This window comes from Macrobrachium nipponense, chromosome 8 (genome assembly GCF_015104395.2).
Source record: "Macrobrachium nipponense isolate FS-2020 chromosome 8, ASM1510439v2, whole genome shotgun sequence".
In the NCBI taxonomy this organism is placed as follows: domain Eukaryota; kingdom Metazoa; phylum Arthropoda; class Malacostraca; order Decapoda; family Palaemonidae; genus Macrobrachium; species Macrobrachium nipponense.
Genome location: NC_087203.1, coordinates 47,825,814 through 47,846,769, shown reverse-complemented (window position 1 = coordinate 47,846,769; position 20,956 = coordinate 47,825,814). Strand labels below are relative to the sequence as shown.

The following is a 20,956-nucleotide window of genomic DNA, read 5'->3' as shown; positions in this document are numbered from 1 at the left end:
CTAAAGTGGCATTCCCTCTACAACAGCTTAAAGAAGGGTGCTGGCAATAAATGTACTTATTTACTGCTGCTAGTGCTAAATAAAAGGTTTCATAGTAAATTCAGATAAAAGTTTAGACCTGCATCTAAACTCCAGAGAGAGACTGATATAGAGATGAAGGGGCTTCATCTAAAAGCATTTGATGCAATACCGAGGAAAGTACGTATGGAACTATAACTTTGGAAGTATACAGTGAAAAGTCTTATTATCCCTAAACAGAAAACATTGATGTCTACAAGGTTCCAGTTGCTGAAAATTCCTCTAGAATGACACCCTCAGCAATACACAGACCACTGCTTCTGACCCCAGGCCACAGCAGTTTTAAATTAAGGACAGATCCTATGATTACCTGAAAATCTTCTTATTGGGAGGGGACATTCTAACATCTCCAAGCAGTTAAGGAGATGCCTAAGTTAATGGAAGTGTATAGGATTGTGTAGTAGAGTTGATTTCCTCTTAATGGAAGAATAAGACATATACCAAGAGCATTGGAGATTCTTAAAATCATTTGCCCTAAGGCTACAAGGGCTCTACAGGAGTCACTAAGCAATTCTTGAACTTGAAATTGCTCAATAGTATTCAGAGTAGATACGAAGGGCAGGCCTATGAGTCTGAATTAGGCCAAAATTAAGGAAACATTCACTGCTCAAGCCTGAGGGCCATCAAAGAAGTAGTAATCATTTGGTTTTTCCTGTTCGTCTACATGCTAGTAAGTCTAAATGAGTCCTCCTTAAATCCCACACCATGTGCCGAACTTATGGATGTAAAGGCCCTTGTAGGCAGTTTGTTCTTTTTGAATCCCCAATTGCTAAAACACTGTCCTTCCACAGAATGAATGCTCAAACCAATATGTTGTTTCATTTCACTCAAAGCAGCAAATTTCCCACAAAGACTTTGTTTCTGACAGGGAATAAACCTGCTAAGCATCCTGATGTTCTTTCCACTGCCCTGACATCTGAAAAGTCTTACCAGGTGTAGTGTTGACCATTCCATGCTGCATGAAAGTGAAATGACACTAGTTAAACTCTGTGTTGCGTGACAAAGGGAAAAGACCAAAACCTGGAGTTACAGAGCCCCTCCTACAGTCCTGGAGCCAAAGATGGTTCTGGATTATTTACAAATTTAACCCTTAAACGCCTATTGGACGTATTTTATGTTGACTCTAAAATTGTCTGTCACGTGCTTAATTGACGTATTTTATGTCGAATAAAAAAAAGTTTTTAAAAATATTCCTGGAAAAATAGTTACATATAGGCCTACTTGGCAAAATTTTTTTAATCACGCGCCTTGAGGGATGCTGAGAGTTCATGGATCAAGCTGTTGTTTTGTTTATAGGCATTACCCAGGCGCGCATGTGCAAATTTCTTTCTTCTCGCACTAAAAAGCATCAGCGATACATCTCAGAAATTCTTTCGTCACTTGTCGTAATTTTTGCACCATTTTATATTAGCCATTACATAGAGTTTTATATATGAAAATGTGGGCAATTTTATGTAGAATACAACAAAAAACAACCCATGATTGTAGCTTTTATCAGTTTGGAAATATTTTCATATAAATCACGATAAGTGCCAAAATTTCAACCTTCTGTCAACTTTGACTCAACCGAAATGGTAAAAAAACGCAATTGTAAGCTAAAACTCTTACATTCTAGTATTATGCAATCATTTACCTTCATTTTGCAACAAAATGTTATTGTCATGATACAATAAAGTTTTATGCATACTTACCTGGCAGATATATACTTAGCTATAGACTCTGTCGTCCCCGATAGAAATTCGAATTTCGCGGCACACTCTACAGGTAGGTCAGGTGATCTACCGCCCCGCCGCTGGTGGCGGGAATAGGAATCATTCCTGTTTTCTAAGACAGATTTTCTCTTCCACCTGTCTCCTGAGGGGAGGTCGGGTGGGCCATAAACCGTATATATCTGCCAGGTAAGTATGCATAAAACTTTATTGTATCATGACAATAACATTTTTATGCATTCAACTTACCTGTCAGATATATACTTAGCTGATTGGCACCTTTGGCGGAGGGTAAGAGACAGCTAATTTACTGAATAGACAGGAAACAACATACGTTGTAGGTAATAAATAAATAAAACCTTGGTTCCTATGTGTTTAGACGAAGGGTTGACCTCATAGCTATTGCTAGGAGTCTGCTTCGTCTCAAGAGCCTCAGCGAGGATGTGACCTATGGCTAAGAGTTCTTGTAGATCTGTCAATGGGGTCTTATCCACTTACTTGACAGAATCTAATGGTTATTTGTCAAAGGGGTCCTATCCACTTACATGACAAAACACCTATGCCTACTGGCATAATTAAGGAGCACAACACCGATCCCGATCACCTGATCCTAACACGAGGGTTTGTGCTTAATTTGAAAAGAGCTATCCCCAAACTCATTTCAAATAACCCAAAGAAAATAGTATACTTATGTTAAAATAAAATTTTTTAACTCACTAGTTAAGGATCAGTGTCGGCTCCCTATCCCAGCAACGTATCCGTAGACACGTAACCAAGAGAGAAGGATCTCTCATAGGTCAACTTGACCTCCTTCGTGCAAAGAGAAGACAACACAGAGTTGCATCTCCCGTAAATTACAGCTAATATGTCTCTCACGACATATTGTTATGGAAAGAACAAGAATTGTTAAAAGCTCGTACTTCAAGCGCTTTTAATTCTCAGTTGTTTGAAGGAATCATCAAGTTACTTAAGAAGTGCTTTAGAGATCACACTGTTCCAAAGAAGACCAGGGCTTTCTTTGAAATTGATCTCTTCTGGATGAAGCCTAGAGCCTGGCTTGTGCCTGGCTGGCGCCTCGTGCCTGTCTGGCGCCTCGCGCCTGTCTGACGCCTCGCGCTTGGCTGGCGCATGTTGCTTCCTGGCGCCTCGCGCCTGGCTAGCACCTTGCGCCTGCCTGGAGCCTCGCGCCTGGAACCTGGCTGACTTCTCCCCACTTGCTGGAGCTTCGAGCTTGTTAAGAGTCTCGAGGAAACTGGCGATGCCCACATCGGACACTTTTTCCGATTTATTTGCCTCTAGCGCATCTGCGCCAGGTTGGAGGCACGCTCCTTCTCCTCATCAGACAATGACAGTGTTTATTTGGACTGTCTTCCTCTGGCGTCTTTACGCCTGTTCTGGTATTTTGGCGCCTGATTGGCGCTACATTGTCCAAAAGTCCTGAACATCCACAATCGTTTATCAGGAGACTGGAGAAGGGTGGAAGAAATTCTTTCACTTTGAGCTTTTGGTCTCTCCGGTAAGGGGAGGTGATTGTAATCAGCTATATCCAGTAGACGATAGGATATCTAACCGTACGAGAAATAAGAGTCTTCCTCCGAGGAGGGTCCTTCTTGAATACTTCCGTGCTCACGAGATCTCTTCTTACATGTTGAAGGGGTGTCTCGTTGCAGAATCTTCCCTATCCTTGCCCGAAGGAAGGGAAGAAGCCTGGAAGTCGAAGGAGACTCCGAGCTGAAATTGGGAGTACTCCTGATTTCTAGCTCTTCATTGTATCCCTCTGAACACCTTCTGGGAAGCATTTCGAGCCGTCATCGCATACCAAAGACTCTGTAGGCAAACGTTTGAACCATTCTACTGTAGATGAAAACGTAAGTACTCTGCCTGGACAACGAAACCTCTATCTGAAAACATTGAATCAGGAATAGGGGGTTTTAGTTCTTTTGCCAGACATACTATGCTGGCAAGAACCCATTGTCTAGTCTCCATAGAATCTGATGCGAGATTCCAATGCTCAAAAAATTCACTTGTCTTCTTGGTCGTTTAGGACCCAGAGAAACAAAGAATTCCCTCATAAAAATTTCTCAAAGAAGTTTGATGAGGAGCAGTTCCATCTTGTCGGAACATGGAATCTGTGGCCACAAAAAAGATCCCATTAAAAGTACATGATATCCTACTCCTCATATTGAGGTATATATTGTATAAGATCCGAAGATCTTAATCCTCTATCTCCAATTCCTTTGTAGAGACAGAGTATAGCCTTTTACTGCGTTCTTTGATAGCAGATATATACAAAGGTGATTCTTCCCTCTGAAAGGGAAGAAAAAACCGCTATGTGGTTCACAGAGGTATCGGAAGAGGACAGTTTCCTCATTCCCTCTAGCACGATCTGCAGCAATTCTATGTCTAGGCCATGACTATTGTCATCTACCTTGAAAAATCCTCTCATTTATGTCCACTTCTGGTCAGTCTGCATGCAGACAGACTCAGAGTGGAGAGGTTGTTAAGGTCCATTTAATAATAGATGCTAATAGAATATCCAGACTCTCTTGGAAAAGACTTCCAAAAACATGCTGTGAGAAGAACGTGACCTCTGTGAATCCAACCTCTCTGAGGCCAAAATGAGGCATAAAGTATTATCCTCTCTTTCTTTGACGCCCTTTATCTTAAATTCTGTAAAGAATTTATATTTATATTTAGGGGGAAAAAAAAAAGAGAGACTAAAGTATATTACCCTTTCTATAAAATAAAGATGGCGTATATTGCTACCTCTCTTGGTTCGAGGAAAAGGAAGCATTCTTTAAGAAGCCTGTTCGTCTTCTACATTGCTAAGAGATCTATGAAGAAGACTTTCCGCAGGTTCTCACAACTCTTTCCAATAAATGTTAGACATACGTTAACAGTTATTATCGTCGATCGAGAAGGTTCTCACGGACATGCAAAATCTTGCATCGAACCTCTTAAGGATCGTTACGTTCCCTATCTGTTTTCCAAATAGGTTCTCTTTTTTAACGCGAACAGGAGCGAAAAAAAGAGATTCTCGATGCTCTTTGCGATATGAGAGAGTCGTGGAATTGGCCTAAGTGATAAAAAGGGTAACGAAATCAGGAACGATTCTTGCCGTTACCGAGCCTGCTGTCCGGAGGAGGCTCTTGGATTCTTAGGTTAATAACTCGCTAAAACGAGAAAATATCTTGGATGGTGCTCTTGGCCCATTGCGCCAGGCTGGCGCTTCTGGCGCAATTTTGCACCAGGCTGGCGCTTCTAGCGCTTTGCGCCAGGCTGGCGCTTTCTTCTAATTCTCTTTATGTTATGTGTCAGAACATCTGTGCCTTTATGGTACCCGACCTCCTTTCACATGTTAATTCCGTTCTTAGTAGGAAAAAACTCTTATATACGAAGTATAGTCCATTCAGGGAAACCATTTCTGCCACGAAGAGAATGTTTCCCATCCCACTCATCCATCTTCTCTTGAGCAATATCCGATTCTAAAAAGGTTGTGTGCGTTTCTCGAAAGACTTGACCATACCGTAGTCTTAAAGTGAATTCTCTACTACATCCATCTTCTCACTAAGCATGTATTCTAATAAGCCATGCTTTCGTAAGCATGAGAGCATTATATAATATAATGTTTACTGCGTTAGAATCCTTTAATAATGTTACCTACGGTAAACAGCATTGAAAGGTTATAATATCTTTCTTATTGAAAGCTTCTTAGCAAAAGGCAGACAATATTTTATTTGTGTTAGTTTAACTATCTCCTCCATTCGAGACTAAGTCCATGATTGTAGGGGGGATATACGGTTAACCATTCGATCCCGTTGGAGAGAGAGATGTGACCTACTACTCATGACCGAGAACCGGATGGTACTGTATCAGCCTTAGAAATATGACAGCCCGGCAGTCTCGCTCGCTGCCTGACTGCATTCATCATGAGTTGCCAGTTACTTCATTAAATGAAGGAATATAATAAAATTATTCTCGAGCCTAAGGAGGCTCTTAATAATGCAAATTTAAGCCAAACAACCATTGTTAAATACCGAAGCTGAGTAGGTATTGTCGTAACAAACCTTTTAAGCGAAGTCCTTACCAGGAAAAAACCTGCAAGGATATCAATAATTCCGTAGCGAACCACAAAGGCAACTCTGGTATGGGTATATGACTTGTCATTCAGTAGTCGTATACAGCAAGTCTTGCTACTAAATTCTTTCCTCTGCGATTCAGAGAGAGAAAGGAAATCTTGCCCTCTTCGTTCTTTTCGTCAATAAACACGAATTAGTATTAGTCGAAAGAGATCGCAAGAAAACTCTAGGATCGAAGAGAATCCCTCAAATTTTTATTCTCTTGGATATAAGGCCGTATTCTATGCCTCTATTATTTGGAAGAGCCTCTAATCAATGAATGAGAGCTCGTACGAATCTTGTTTAATTTGCAAACGATCCTGAGAAAAAAAAAAAAAAAAAAAAAAACTCCATCATCATCTAAGTCCTCCTGACAAGAATGACGGCCGCCTGTGCGACATATTGCATTCTTCTCAGGAGACAGCTGTGCTTGCGGCAGATTTCCACCAGAAACGGACATATCGTGAACAGGACGACGGCCGCCTGTGCGGCACCTTTCGTCTCTGTCCAGAGAAATCCGCTCCTGGTCCAAATCATAAAGAGACGCTTCCTGGTTGATTTCTCTGTATGATTCTTTTGAGGAAGATCTTGGCGCTTGGTGCTTAACCGTTGCCGAAAGTCTGATTTGTTCAATGCGCTTGGACGTATCTGTCCGTCTCGGACTGTGTCGTCTGTCCGAGCTGTCCACCTATGGAACTTGGCGCTTGGCTGGTGTCATTCCAGTACGACACTTCTGCCTGTCCGTCTTGTCCGCTTCTGTCGCCCGGACGGAGTTGCCTGCGCACGACGTTTTGTCCAATCCAGGCTGTCCGCCTTGTCAAGGTTGTCCGCAATCGGCACGAGTCCCTTGGACATAGTTGTCCGCATAGGACATATCCGCCTGTCCGGGCTGTCCGCGTCTGGCGAATGGCGCGTAGGACACTTTTTCCTGTCCGAGTTAGACACTCTTCGTCATTGTCCGTATGTTGCGTCTCAATCCTATGAGTTTTCGTCCTTTTTTCTTTATTCCTCTCTGTACTCGTACGAGGAGTAGAGGAGACAAGTCTGGAGTCCGGAACGCCCGTAGGACGAGATCTCTTAACAGGACGAAAATCGTCCTTTCTCCTCGGAAGGTCTTTTCTCAATACTCCTACTAAAGAGGAAATTTGTTCCTGCATTTTAAGTAGGAAGTCCGTCGCGGTTTCTTCCTTTTCTTTGCCATGAATAGGAGAATGCGCTCTGGAAAGCGTAAGAGATCGAGATATTGTCCTCTTGGTCTCTTTTCCTCTCATAGGGAGAATCGTCCGGGAAACGTTCCGGGCTCGAGTCCAACGTCGGAGCTTTCCAACTCCTCTTGATCGGACGCGACAGTTCGTCGGAATTCCATCCACTTCTTCGAGGAGACGAATCGGAAGACGAAAAGCACTCTTTTAGGATGCCCTTCCAATGGCGATCCTTGGCAGTCTGGGACGCTACAGATTCTGCCGAGGGGACGCCTGACCGGTGGGGATTCTCCGTAACCTCCGTACGACTGTCGACATTCCTTCTCCTCTGGGCCTGGGAGCTTGGAAGAGGTCTAGGTCTGGGAGCGAGACAGAGCCGATCGAACGCACCCTCCACTATTTTAGGACGCCTTTCCAATGGCGAACTTGGCAGTCTGGGACGTTCTACAGAGTCTGCCGAGGGGACGCCTGATCGGTGGGGATTCTCCGTAACCTCCGTACGACTGTCGACATTCCTTCTCCTCTGGGCCTGGGAGCTTGGAAGAGGTCTAGGTCTGGGAGCGAGACAGAGCCGATCAGACGCACCCTCCACTTCAATGGGGAACACTATATTCACTTCTTACCTTTTTAGAGCTCGCTTTTGAGCTACATCCATTATCTTCAAATTTGCATATATAAATTTGTAGTTTCTGTGGAGTAAGAAGGTGATGAGGATGCAACCACTACTAGTACTGCTAATACTCTAACTGCTCGTTAGCACAAATGCTATTAAAGCTTATAAAGTAAGCGTATCTAGTTATATGCTTTTCTGACTTCCTAAAGTAGGAAATTAGAGTTTAATATTTCCTCAATAAAGTTGTAACCTTTATTACATGTAATAATGAATAAATATTAATAATTCCCTTTATTGCAAACTATGTGAGTGTCTACCGATAATTTCGGTAGTTTCAATTAGTATTTTCTTCGAAATTTCGAAGCGAATTCATTAAAAAGTTAATAAAAGCGTATGCCGAACCAAAGACCCAGTACTTCCCTGCAAAAGACAGCCCAGAAGATCGATGGCGATGAAACACGAAAATCAAATCAGGAGGAACCGTAAACGTATGTTTACAATCCAAACGATAGAGAAAATCTGTCTTAGAAAACAGGAATGATTCCTATTCCCGCCACCAGCGGCGGGGCGGTAGATCACCTGACCTACCTGTAGAGTGTGCCGCGAAATTCGAATTTCTATCGGGGACGACAGTCTATAGCTAAGTATATATCTGACAGGTAAGTTGAATGCATAAAATTGGAAAACTCTAGCACAATATTTCGATTTAAGGTGAATTTTTGAAAAACACTTTTTCCTTATGTCTGTGCGGTAACTCTGCCGAAAAAATCAGAAATTCTTTTGTCAGTTTGTCGTAATGTTTGCACTGTTTTATATTAGCCGTTACATAAAGTTTTATGTATGAAAATGTGTGCAATTTCATGTAGAATACAACAAAAAATAACTCATGGTTGTAGCTTTTATTTTTGAAAAAGTTGCATATAAATCACGATATAGAAAAAATGAGACATTTGGTCAACTTTAACTTTACCGAAATGGTCGAAAAATGCAATTGGAGGGTACAGAACCCCATCGTCCCGACTCCTGAGAACCGACCCGATTCCCTGGCAGTGGACATTACCAATGAGGGCACCAACACATTACTTCTAACAGGCAACATGAAAAGGAGCGCATACTATGGAGGGATACGGAATGTTCCTGTCACAAACTCAATTCAACTTGTATTAGAACTAAAAATAGGCTTAATGTTATGTTCTAACTTCTCGTTACGCTTTTCCTGAATTGAATGGGGAGCAGATGGCGGAGCTACAAAGGAAGTCAATACTAGCGCTACCAAAATGCCTAGTCTGAGTTGGGATAGCTGCAGATGAAGGGACAAAAAATAGGATAGAACTGACAGGTTTAAGTCCCGACCCAACTAATTGCTTTCGCAATCTATTAGTTTCCCATCTTTCCTATATCTGACATATTCAGGCATAAATTTCTCAGAACAATTCCCTACAATCTTCATCTCTGGTAGTTCCAAGATCACACTCTGTACCCATGCAAGTACAAACCGAATGTTGATCAACTTCCATACCAACATCCTGGCTACACCAAAATCATTCCTAAATAGCCTGATGTTATTGGCTTTGCTTCCAGTGGGAGATATCCTAGGAAAATGAAATTACAATACTGTAAACAGGTGTAAAACAGCCAAACTTCATAGAATACCAACAATTGCCTAACCGCCATGGTGGATAGGAGAATTCTGACAAGAGCTAAAACATTCAAAACACACCTGGTGGAGAACAGGTAAACTAGACAGTCATCCGGGCAGCCATTTGATTTACTGTTTGAATGCTGACTCGGCGCGGAGATACACCTAACTTTAACAGTAGGTAAGATTCATCTCAAATAAAGAAGTTTCCATAATAAAACTAATATTGTAATACTTACCTGAACACCTGAATTAGCCCTAGTCACTGACAGCCCGAACTACATCCTCATAAAGTGGGTATTTAACTGTCAGCACTACCAACGCTGCAGGTAAAATTTGTTTACTGAGTTACCTGTGTGGTATCGTTGGCAACACTGCTGCAAATACCGGCCACTAGAGCCCTACCTCCTCAATTGACATCACAGGTAACTCAGTAGACAAATTTTACCTGCAGCATTAGTAGCGCTGACAGTTAAATACCCACTTTGTGGGAAAATTCAGGGGGATGTAGTTCGGGCTGGTTAGTGACAAGGGCTAATTCAGGTATTCAGGGGGTGTATTGCAATACGTATAAATTTTTGTTATTTTCTAAAGTAGATTTTCCATTAGTAGTGTTTCATATCGTATTATTGTTATTATTATCATTATTATTATTATTATTACAATTCGAAATCTGCTCAGAAAAATGGACTTCCTTATCTAGACTTTTACTGGGTTTCCTTAAAATAATTTATTGACCACCTTTTCCTATAACTTGTTTCTGTCTGCAAACTGCTTTCCCTTTGAAGCTCTCTTGGTTTTGTAGTCTGTTGACTCTGTCCTTTAGGGTTTTCAGCATTAGATTTATAAAAAGAAAGAAAAATTTAACTCTACAGTACCCAAGATACCAAAGGGCATTTCCAAAGGCTCAAATAACTGAAAAACGTAAAATGAGAAGAATCCTGACCTACAGTGGAACGAAACTTTACTGACCTTTTCAGGTTTGTTCATTGCTGGCCAAATTTCACCTGAAGACGAGCTCCATGCCACAACGTTGTTCTCTTCAAGCCTCATTCTTAATGCTAGGACACCTTTCCTGAGAATACGGGGTGTCGTCTGAGGAAAATGCTTGAAGGATATGTTTCCGAAAATCAGGTCTGGACGGAACAACTGGTATACCCTGTCAGACGGAGACAGGGATCCAAGTGAGAAAGGTGCAGCAGTTAAAACTATTTTAAAAAAGAAAAAGTATAAATGAATGATACCAGTTATTAATCTAGAAGTACCAAAAGTCCTCCTCCATTATAAACTAAAAGGACATGTATATATTGATATAATACTTGAATGCCAGAGCAAAATGAAGTGTGTATGCATATCTGCATGAAGAATATAGGGGGGGGGGGGAAATATTGAGTACAAGCACATACAAAGTGGAATCACGGGTGCGCAAAGCTAGTTTGTAATACCAGGTGCAGATTTGATTAAATGCTGTATATTTTAGGAATGTTTCTTAATTTTTTTCATCTCACTTTAAGATACAGACCCCACCCTACTTAAATAACTATTTTGTCAGCAATCCATCCGTTTAATTCTACAAAATGCTCAACCAACAGAAGACAAAACCTCACAGGTACTACGCACCTCAGAAGATGCGACACCCTATCATAAAATCCTGGTTTGTCCTTCAGGTGCAAAAGGATGTTTGCTCTCCAGGCTGTCACGTCCTCCAGTCTTGTTATGAATCCGAGAATCCTGCACGACAGAAGAACCTGCAGAACCGAAGGGATGCTGTGAACAACACTAAGTCATTCCTACAGTGCAATGTGTGAGGTGGACTGATGGCACTACCTCTCTATAGGGCCTTCATGTTAAGAGATGAAAAACACTTACCAAAGAAAGACTCGAGGTCAAGTTGAAGAAAGATGAGTAGCAGATGTGTATAAATTTATTATAGGGATCAATCACTCCATGTTCAAGTAAGGAGCACACCCAGGAGAGGACTGAGGACTGCCATGTTGGATTCACCGGCTGAAACAAGAAGTCTTCACTTAAAGGGAGCATAGAAACGTTAAAATAGCTTCTCATTTTAATAGATTCTTTGGACATCTGGCTTTCTGATAAATGACAAAGACCCTTTTATAAAACTCTTCACTTGAATATTTTCTAGAAATACTACAGCTAACAGCAATTCCTCATTGTTTTTCACCTAAACTAACTTGTAATTTACTACACTCAATTTTCAATTTAAGAGAATTATTTAGAAATGTATGAAGTCTAAAATGACAGCGAAGCAAAAAATTATATAAGATATAAATGATCAATACAAAAGTTGTTTAGTTGAAGTATTACTATACATTAAAATTGAACGGCAACTCCAATATTTCATACAAAACAAAATCTTTTGCAAAAAGGCCATGCTATGAAACTGTGGCTAGCTCTCATGTTTCTGAGCAAGACGGGTGGTCTAAGTCCTTCACTCACACTATGCAAAGATCACTCAGTAAACTTCTCTTTAAGTATAAACTGATCTGTAATAACATTGGACAGAAAACCTGGATCCACTCAATATTTCCAAACCCAAATTCCTTCCTATTCCTTGGTCTTATCTCTTGATCTTTGTAAAAATTGATCTCATTATCTATCAACTTTTTAATATAAAGAGTAAGCACTGCCAAGGGATATATCAACCTATAAAAAATACATTATTTGTTAATGCTGTTCATTTAGAAAACACCTTCACAATCCATGTCCCAAGAAATTTTCACAGAAGAATCCACGAGAGAAACTGATCTCGATATTGTATATACTTACAACTTCTGTACAATTCGATATGGCTAGTGGTATAATCTCGTAAGGAAAGTCCGAACCAACAGGCACCAGGCAGTATAAAATCTTGCGGCGTATAATAAAATCTGGAAGGAAGGATGCAGGTTAACAGGAGACTCATTGAGATGTATTTCAATGCAAAGGACAATGAGATGGATACCCAAATTAAACAAGCAAAAGGAAGGGTTACATGATTTTGAAAATACAAAAATGGGAGACCAATAAAGAAAGAAACATTCTGAGTGAGGTGACGCAATCAGGAAAGACGTGTACCTACCATACTCCAGCTGATGATGTGACCAACAAACTAGAGAATTTTGGACAGATGGGCTTAGGTTTACTAAACTCTGACCACAGCATACTGACATGATATATCTAATAGAGAACACAATGAGCATGAGATAAGCAGGGTGTTGAATCAACTACGGGGTAGGAACTGAGTTGCTGGGCTACCACTACAGCCATTACTACATGAATATACAAAAATGCATCCAGGTACTTGCACTTAGCATCTCTGAGGCAGGAGGCAAAAGCGGTGGGTCTTTCAAAAGTCAGATCAGCTTGTCCTGAGGATCTGAACAATCTACAAATACCAAGTTTTTTACTTCTCTCTAAATCACCAGGCCAACACTGATAATCCTCCATTTTTTTTAAATGGGAAGAAATCCACCCCTCCCAGAAGTGAAAGATCACAATTTTTGAAAGTAAATTGTATTTTTCCTAATTATACAAACCTGAGGTCCTTTACATAAGGAATTACTTTCTGCATAGACTGGAATTGCAGCTGTTAAATTCTTGAACAAGGTGGTTAGGCAGTTACTACTGTCTGGTAGGAGCGTGGTAGGCCCGCCTGCCTGGATGTAAACACTCCACTTTGCCTTTCAGCCCAGGTTCAGATTGAGGGGTGGTATGAGGTGGGCATAAATGTAAAGGACCTCAGGTTTGTATAGTTAGGAAAAATACAATTCACTTTCAAAAATTGTGATTTGTTCCTACACGATATACAAACCCTCGGTCCTTTACATAAGGATGACTCATCACTGATTGGTGGGAGGAATATGAGTGAGTCTCTAGAACTGACTGGAGTTCTGCACAACTGGGCTATTCCTCCTGGTCATAACAGCGAGGAGGAGTGCCCTGCCTCTGACAACTTGATTGGAGTATAGGAGCTGCATGATCAAGAGTCAGACTTCTGGGCCTTTTCGAAATGAGTGAGGAATCATAACTCATCTGAAAAAGGGGCTGGGAAGAATATTTTAGAATCGGAGGCATTAATGCAAAGTTCTGGGAAGGGTTTGCATTATTGCCAGTCTCCTTCCTTCCCTTGATAGAGGAAGAAGCGGGATTGCTTTTATGATTCTGATAAAAAAAATAGAAAGGAGGCTTGATGTGTACGCTTACCGCATCAATCGCTCAACCAGCCAGTGTAAGTTCAAGTCCTATCCTCAACCTGAAGGAAGAGGAGTAGAAGGACGAGAAGTGGAAGGTGGAGATGCCAGTCACTCTCGCATCCTTCTTACCTCTAGAACCACACACCATAGGCGAGATGCAACTTGTCCTCTTGAAGGAACCAGGTAAGCAAACACAACCTGCAAGCATCCACCACCGGTCCAAGGACCTGTGGGCAGACCGGAAGGAAGAAAGACATAAATATGGTCGCAATGAGACCTCATCTATCTTCCAGTCCAACAGGCAGAGAGCTTCAAATTGGTAGTTAATCCTCGACAGAGGAGAAACAATACCAAACCAAAAAGAATCTCGGAGAGCGAGCAATACCGAGACAGAGCCCTATACCACTCGCTCAACTTGTCATACTGAGTTGCCTGGTGGTGCATTCCATGAAGGAATGCATCCCCAAAACAGTACCACAGAAGAAGTGTTCAAACCTCTTGGTGCTATCCATCCTGAACAGATTGATGTATGTTTGGTAAGATCCTAAGATTGAACCAAAAACAAAGTCTCTCGGGTTCAAACTCTGAGAAGTAGACTCCATATAATTCCTCTTATTTCCTTGTACATTCCAGTATAACCAGGAAGTAGAGGGAAAAAAGAGGAGGATTGACTGTTCTTGCCCGCTTTTCCCTGAACTTGCGATGTTCTCACTCTGTTAAATGAAGCATTCATTTCCTACAACTGTTTCGTTCACGCAAACGTGAGCGAAAGTTGACTGGAGTTAACTGCAGTGAAAGCTCACAAGAACTAGCCCCGGCTTGCTACGCATCTATCTTCTTCGTGATCGAACCACATAAAGAGGATTACACTGAGGACCTCCTCCTATCTCCTTCAGATACCTTGTCTCAAGGGACAGCGACATTGATCTTGGCACTTGAAGAATAGCCATTCCTGGCTTTCACAGGTGGCTCGGCCACCATCATGATGGAGAGAAGACTACCCATCACTGACTGTGGATGTACATCCCCTTAGGGGTTGTACACTCTGAGAGACCCATACATGGGTATACCCAACGCAGCCCCAGTTCTATGAGCACCGCCTTTGGAACCAGGCAGGAGAATGAACCTGGGTTCGAACTTCTGGGACTCCCGAGACACAATATTTTGTGGATAGTGTCCAGGAGCAGGTGAGCCAAAGAGACAGCCAATTATTTCCTCTCCATGGAAAGGATGTAGACCCTTAGAAATCTCAAAGCGAGACTTCTTAAGGTGCGGAGAATACCTTCTTCTTCTTAGGACATGGAACCCTTTGAAGATGGAGGTTAGGAGGTGTCAGACGACGAAGACGAAGACAATGACCCATGAAAGCTCGCTGCAACAGGGGAAGGGAGGGTGTTATGTCATGGCAAGGAACCGCACCGATCAAGAGTTCGTTCGTTAGAGCCGAGCACTCAGATCGGCAGATCAAGCTGTTTGGTTGAGCCGAGCCAAGCCGAGTGAGCCGAGTAGATCACCACTACATAATTATGAGTGGTAATTGTCAAAGAAGAACTATCACTTCTTCCCAATTAACTGTTCTTAGAGGCTGAAGCTCCGAGCAGAAGAATAAGAGGGATTCTGCGTCTGCTGTCCTACGTGTTCGGACCCTAAGGTCCAATAAACGAGGACGGTATTTATTCACCCAGAAGGTGTTGCATGCAGTGCCAAGCTCTACATAACTCTAAACCAAACCGAGGAGCGGACTCACCTGTACTGGTAACGACTCATCTCGCACTCGTAATAGTGAGTGCTCACTGAGCATTAGAATTCGTAAGAATTCCCATGCTCGGTGAGAAAAACCCGACTCTTGTAAGACAATAATCTGGCGAGCACTCGGCGAGCACCAACAAAACCGAGGGATCCAGGCACTCGACAAGACTCCCAATTATTGTAATAATCATTGGGAATTCCCATTGCCCAAGTGTTTGGAAATCTCAGAAAACCAAATCACTCTGTGAATGCTAGAAATTCCAAGGAATTTTATGGCTTAGCTTGACTCCTGATTTTCATAATAACAATTACCATGAATGTCTGTCTCACCTGAGTGTTTGGAAATTACAGAAAAACCATAAAACTCTGAGAATGCCAGAAATTCCATGGAATTCGAGCATTCAGCAAGATTCCCGGGTATCTTAGTAACAATTATCAGGCATTCTCGTCTCGCCCAGTGTTTGCAGATCGTAGAAGACCAAAACACTTGGAGAGTGCTAGAAATTCCAAAGAATTTTAAGCGCTAGCGAGACCCCTGAATTTCGTCAAACAATCATCGGAGTAGGGCCCCTCCTCAACTCCCGTAGAAATCGAGGAGGAACGGGCATAAAAACCAGTCCTAAATGCGAGCATTTAAAACTGGAATGAGTGTAATTCAACAGAATATACAATCAAGGCTCCCAAAACGCAAGAACCCATAGGGGACTGCAAATTGAAGTCCATCCAAAGGACAGAAAAAGCCATGGAGACATAGTCTCCAGTTTTGACATAAGATCCTTCCTCAACGATGTGGACGTACGTCCAGTAGGAACCTAAGTTCCCTCCAGGAATGTAGTCCCCCGACATGTAATCCTACGGAGAGCACTGCAGGATCCATCTCGTTCGCCTTGCTAGCAGAACTAACAGAAGTGAGTCATGGGCAGCCATCAACCTGCGGTGATGGCCGCTCCGCGAGTCTAGGAAAGCGCTATCATCTGGAGAAAACGCTTTCCCGAGGAGGGTTACGAAACTGTTGCACGGCAGGTAAAATGTTCACTGCCACCGGGACTGGTTGGTTACGCGAATGTGACCGTCATCTGGGTGAGGGCTGAGCGTGCACTTGACTGGAGAGAGCCAGTACCAACCTCCGATGCATCCAAGTCCTCGTCGAGGCTGAAACCTCTCAAGAGGACCAGAGCCCCTACCGGTCTCCGCGTGCACAGTCCGGAACTGTCACGTCAACCCTGGGAACCAAGCAATCACCACGAGAGTGATCACCGGCAAGGTGTGAGCCACCTGAGTGACTCGCTCCATTCTTCCACTACGTGCCTAAGTCGTGACGGTGAGTGGACTCGGCACCACCGACTCTGGATGCACGCGAATCCGAAGATTTGTGTGCACTCGAGGAACTCACGAACGAGCGCCCGACACGGAACTAGTTTTAGGGGCAGAACCTCTATGACTAGCAGCAGAAGTGTGAACCAAAGTTTGCGCTTCTACGGCTCCCGACACGCTAGGCACAAAGGACAGAGTGACGGTTCCTGATCCTGAAGGAACGGGAAGGCCAGTGGAAGACCCAACTGCCTCCTCAGTTCTAGGAGGCAGACCCTTAGAAGTCACGTGACGAGACTTCTTAGGGGGGAAGACTACCTTCAACTTCTTCGGCAGGAAGCCTTAGAAGTCGAAGGGGTGGAGGCTGATGAAAAATATGATGATTCCAAAGAGGAAGATGATAACACTTCGACTTCTCCAAATTCTGCAAGACTACTTTTACAGGATGAGGTGCATTTACAAGCAGGAATAGAGTTAATAATCACAGGGCAGTGGTAAGTGAATATGATTTCCAGCAGGGTAACAGTACACACACTCGAGGACCAATATCACAGCATGCTATGAGTCACAGGTACAATTCCAAGGTTAGGATAACCAACACGATATCTAACTATCTACTGCTGTAATTAACTATCACCACTGTTAGCCTGTAAAAGACATAAAATAAGATTTAAAGTTATAAGGATACTCCTCTCACATCCAAAGGCACTGCTCTCCAAAATGAGAGGAGATCCCCCAAGCACCAACACCACACGGCCCCCTTCTATCTTCGTCTGGCAGCTAGCAAAAAGATGAAGAAGAGGAATTACCAGAAAAAAACAAAGGACAAACCTCCGAAGTTCCCCTTGGTAATTTCTGAAGCGTAAGCGTAAATTTCGGATGAATACATGTCTCATTCTATCGTTAAAGGGAGAAAATATGTACTAATAAAGATGTTAGCATACCCTTGTCGCTGACCTTCAACACAAGGTAGAAAGGCGGCTTATCAAGGCTATCATAAAAAGTGGGTTTGCATATTAACCCTCTTACGCCAAAGGGGTATAATAAAAATCGTCTCCCGTATGCAGAGTTGGTCTCGGAGTGAGCGCTGAAGCGAAAAAAATATTTAAAAAAAAAAATCACAGCGCACTTAGTTTTCAAGATTAAGAGTTCATTTCTGGCTACTTTTTTTGTCATTGCCTGAAGTTTAGTAGGCAACCATCAGAAATGAAAAAAAATATCATTATCATATATAAATAATCCGATATATGATAGCGCGAAAACCAAATTTCATATACAATTGTATTCAAATCGCGCTGTGAGCAAAACGGTTAAAGCTAACGAGTTAATTTTTTTTGTTGTATTGTACACTAAATTGCAATCATTTTGGTATATAACACATTGTACCGCAATCAAAGCAACACAGAGAAAATATTATCACAAAATGATGCATGAATTCGTAACGCGCGGACGTAAAAAAATGTTTTTTTCAAAAATTCACCATAAATCTAAATATAGTTCTAGAGACTTCCAATTTGTTTCAAAATGAAGATAAATGATTGAATATTACTATACTGTAAGAGTTTTAGCTTACAATTGCAGTTTTTTACCATTTCGGACAAGTTAAATTTGACCGAATGTCGAATTTTTTTTATATATTCTTTTTTATATGCAAATATTTAGAAAATTAGAAAAGATACAACCTTCAATTATTTTTGTTGTATTCTACATGAAATTGCGCACATTTTCATATATAAAACTCTATGAAACGGAGCAAATATAACTATAATGCGACTTACGCATTTCGGATATTTGTGGCGGAGAATCCGCACGCGGAGGGAAGGTAAGTTTTTTTTAAATTCACCATAAATCTAAATATTGTGCTAGAAACTTCAAATTTGTTTCAAAATGAAGATAAATGACTGAATATTACTAGACTGTACGAGTTTTAGCTTACAATTGCGTTTTCGACTATTTCGGTAGAGTCAAAGTTGACCGAACGCGTTTTTTTTTCTATCTATCTTGATTTATATGCAAATATTTCAAAAATTAGAAAAGCTACAACCTTCAATTATTTATTGTTGTATTCTACATGAAATTGCGCACATTTTCATATATAAAACTTTATGTAACGGCTAATTTAAAATGGTGTAAACATTACGACAATTGGACAAAAAAATTTATTATTTTTTTCGGAAGAGTTACCACGCGGACATAAGGAAAATGTTTTTTTTTTTTTCATAAATTCCCCATAAATCGAAATATTGTGCTGGAGACTTCCAATTTGTTGCAAAATGAAGGTAAATAATTGGATATTACTAGAATATAAGAGATTTAGCTTACAATTGCGTTTTTCGACCATTTCGGTAGAGTCAAAGTTGACCGAAGGTTGAAATTTTGGCACTTATCGTTATTTGTATGAAAATATTTCAAAACTGATAAAAGCTACAACCATGGGTTGTTTTTAGATGTATTGTGCATGAAATTGCGCACATTTCCATATATGCAAATTTAAAATGGTACAAACATTATGACAATTGCACAAAAAAATTTATCGGAAGAGTTACCGCGCGGACGTAAGGAAAAAGTTTTTTTTCATAAATTCACCATAAATCGAAATATTGTGCTAGAGACGTCCAATTTGTTGCAAAAGGAAGGTAAATGATTGAATATTACTAGAATGTAAGAGATTTAGCTTACAATTGCGTTTTTTGACCATTTCGGTAGAGTCAAAGTTGACCGAAGGTTGAAATTTTGGCACTTATCGCTATTTATATGAAAATATTTCAAAACTGATAAAAACTACAATCATGAGTATTTTTTGTTGTATTCTACATGAAATTGCACACATTTTCATGTATAATACTCCATGTAATGGCTAATTTAAAATGGTGCAAAAATTATGTCAAATTCGCGCTTGTGCGCCTGCGTAATGATTGTAAACAAAACAACGCCTTGATCCGTGAGCTCCCAGCATCCCCCAAGGCGCGTGATTCAAAAGTTTTCGGCTGGTAGGCCTATAAGTATTTTTCCGCGAATTTTTAAAAAAACTTTTTTTATGTCGACGTTTACTACGTCCAATCGCCACCCGGGAGACAATTGATGTCGACGTTTAATACGTCCAATTGGCGTAAGAGGGTTTATTATTAAAGTCAATTAATTATAAATATCATACACAGTATGTACATATCTATTCAAAATAAAAAATTAAAGATCCTGCCAGGAAAATTGCAATTAATGGCTAGTCAGCAAGAGCTCACAAACATACGTCTTCATCGGAAGACAGCCGAAAGCAAAGTGGAGTGTTTACATCCGGACAGGCGGGCCTACCCGCCTACAAGACAGTAGTTACTCCCTAACCACCTTGTTAAGAATTCAACGGCTGTAATTCCAGCCTATGCTGAAAATAATTCGTTATGTAAAGGACCGAGGGTTTGTATATCGTGTGGGAACAAATTCTTTTTATAGAGAGGACCTAGTAAGTATCATGAGTGCCTGTTCCTTCATTCTTGAAATATTCTTTTAAACAGTGCAATCAACATACCATATCCTCTGGTGAAGACAACGTGTCGTGCAAGCAGATTCAAGTCCCTGGAACTGAGACCTTTCTCAATATTTCCCTCCAGTATTTCCAAATTTTTTTTAATCTCATCTTTGTCCAGATTCTTCCTGTCGACTTTGACATCTGTATGGGTGAGAAGAATCACACAAGATTAAAAATCACGTGTCCCAAAACAAAGATATCTTTCATAACAGGGACTTAATCAGCCACGGTGAAACTAATGATTCACAGTACTAAATACTTGATGGGTAAAGGAGACAAAGTTTTTCATAAATAAGTCAAAAGGCTAAGAATAAATATATAGTACCATATTCTAAAATGCAATGTAGAAGTTAACACAACATAGGAAAGGACTGTGACACATAGTACATGCAACTGCTAACTCTGTTTCCCTGAATAAATATTCAACTTTAAGAATAAAACCGGACACAGCATTTTCATTGAACCAAAATTATACAACAAATGTTTTATTTAGGCAAACTAATGCCTTACTGAAGCAATTACTTTGAAAATCAAAGTGTAGACCAATTATACAGTAACTCTTTGTACTTCCCCTCTATTTCATTTTTATAGTAATTTGTATTTTTCTAGGTATGCAAACCAGAGAGAGAATTCTCAGTAGAGACGAAACTGGTCCTTTAGACTTAGTAAGGAGTTAGTTAAGTGGAGGTCAAGGGAGAAGAGTACTACCCATCACTCACCTGGTACTTCTCCTTCAGTATCACAGACAAATTGGGGCAGTCAAGGGGGGGAAATAAAACGAGTGCATTCGTCACCTACTGCCACTGGAAGCTCAACAG

General features: G+C 41.1%; 1 protein-coding gene across 1 annotated transcript in view; it reads right to left on the bottom strand.

Moving 5' to 3' along the window:
• Positions 1-20,956, bottom strand: part of LOC135223083 (uncharacterized) — an 89,920-nt gene that overhangs the window by 17,252 nt on the left and 51,712 nt on the right. Inside the window, 5 exon segments of the mRNA XM_064261589.1 lie at positions 10,332-10,518; positions 10,980-11,107; positions 11,229-11,366; positions 12,150-12,250; positions 20,139-20,292. Of these exon segments, the coding sequence (XP_064117659.1) occupies positions 10,332-10,518; positions 10,980-11,107; positions 11,229-11,366; positions 12,150-12,250; positions 20,139-20,292 (708 nt within the window).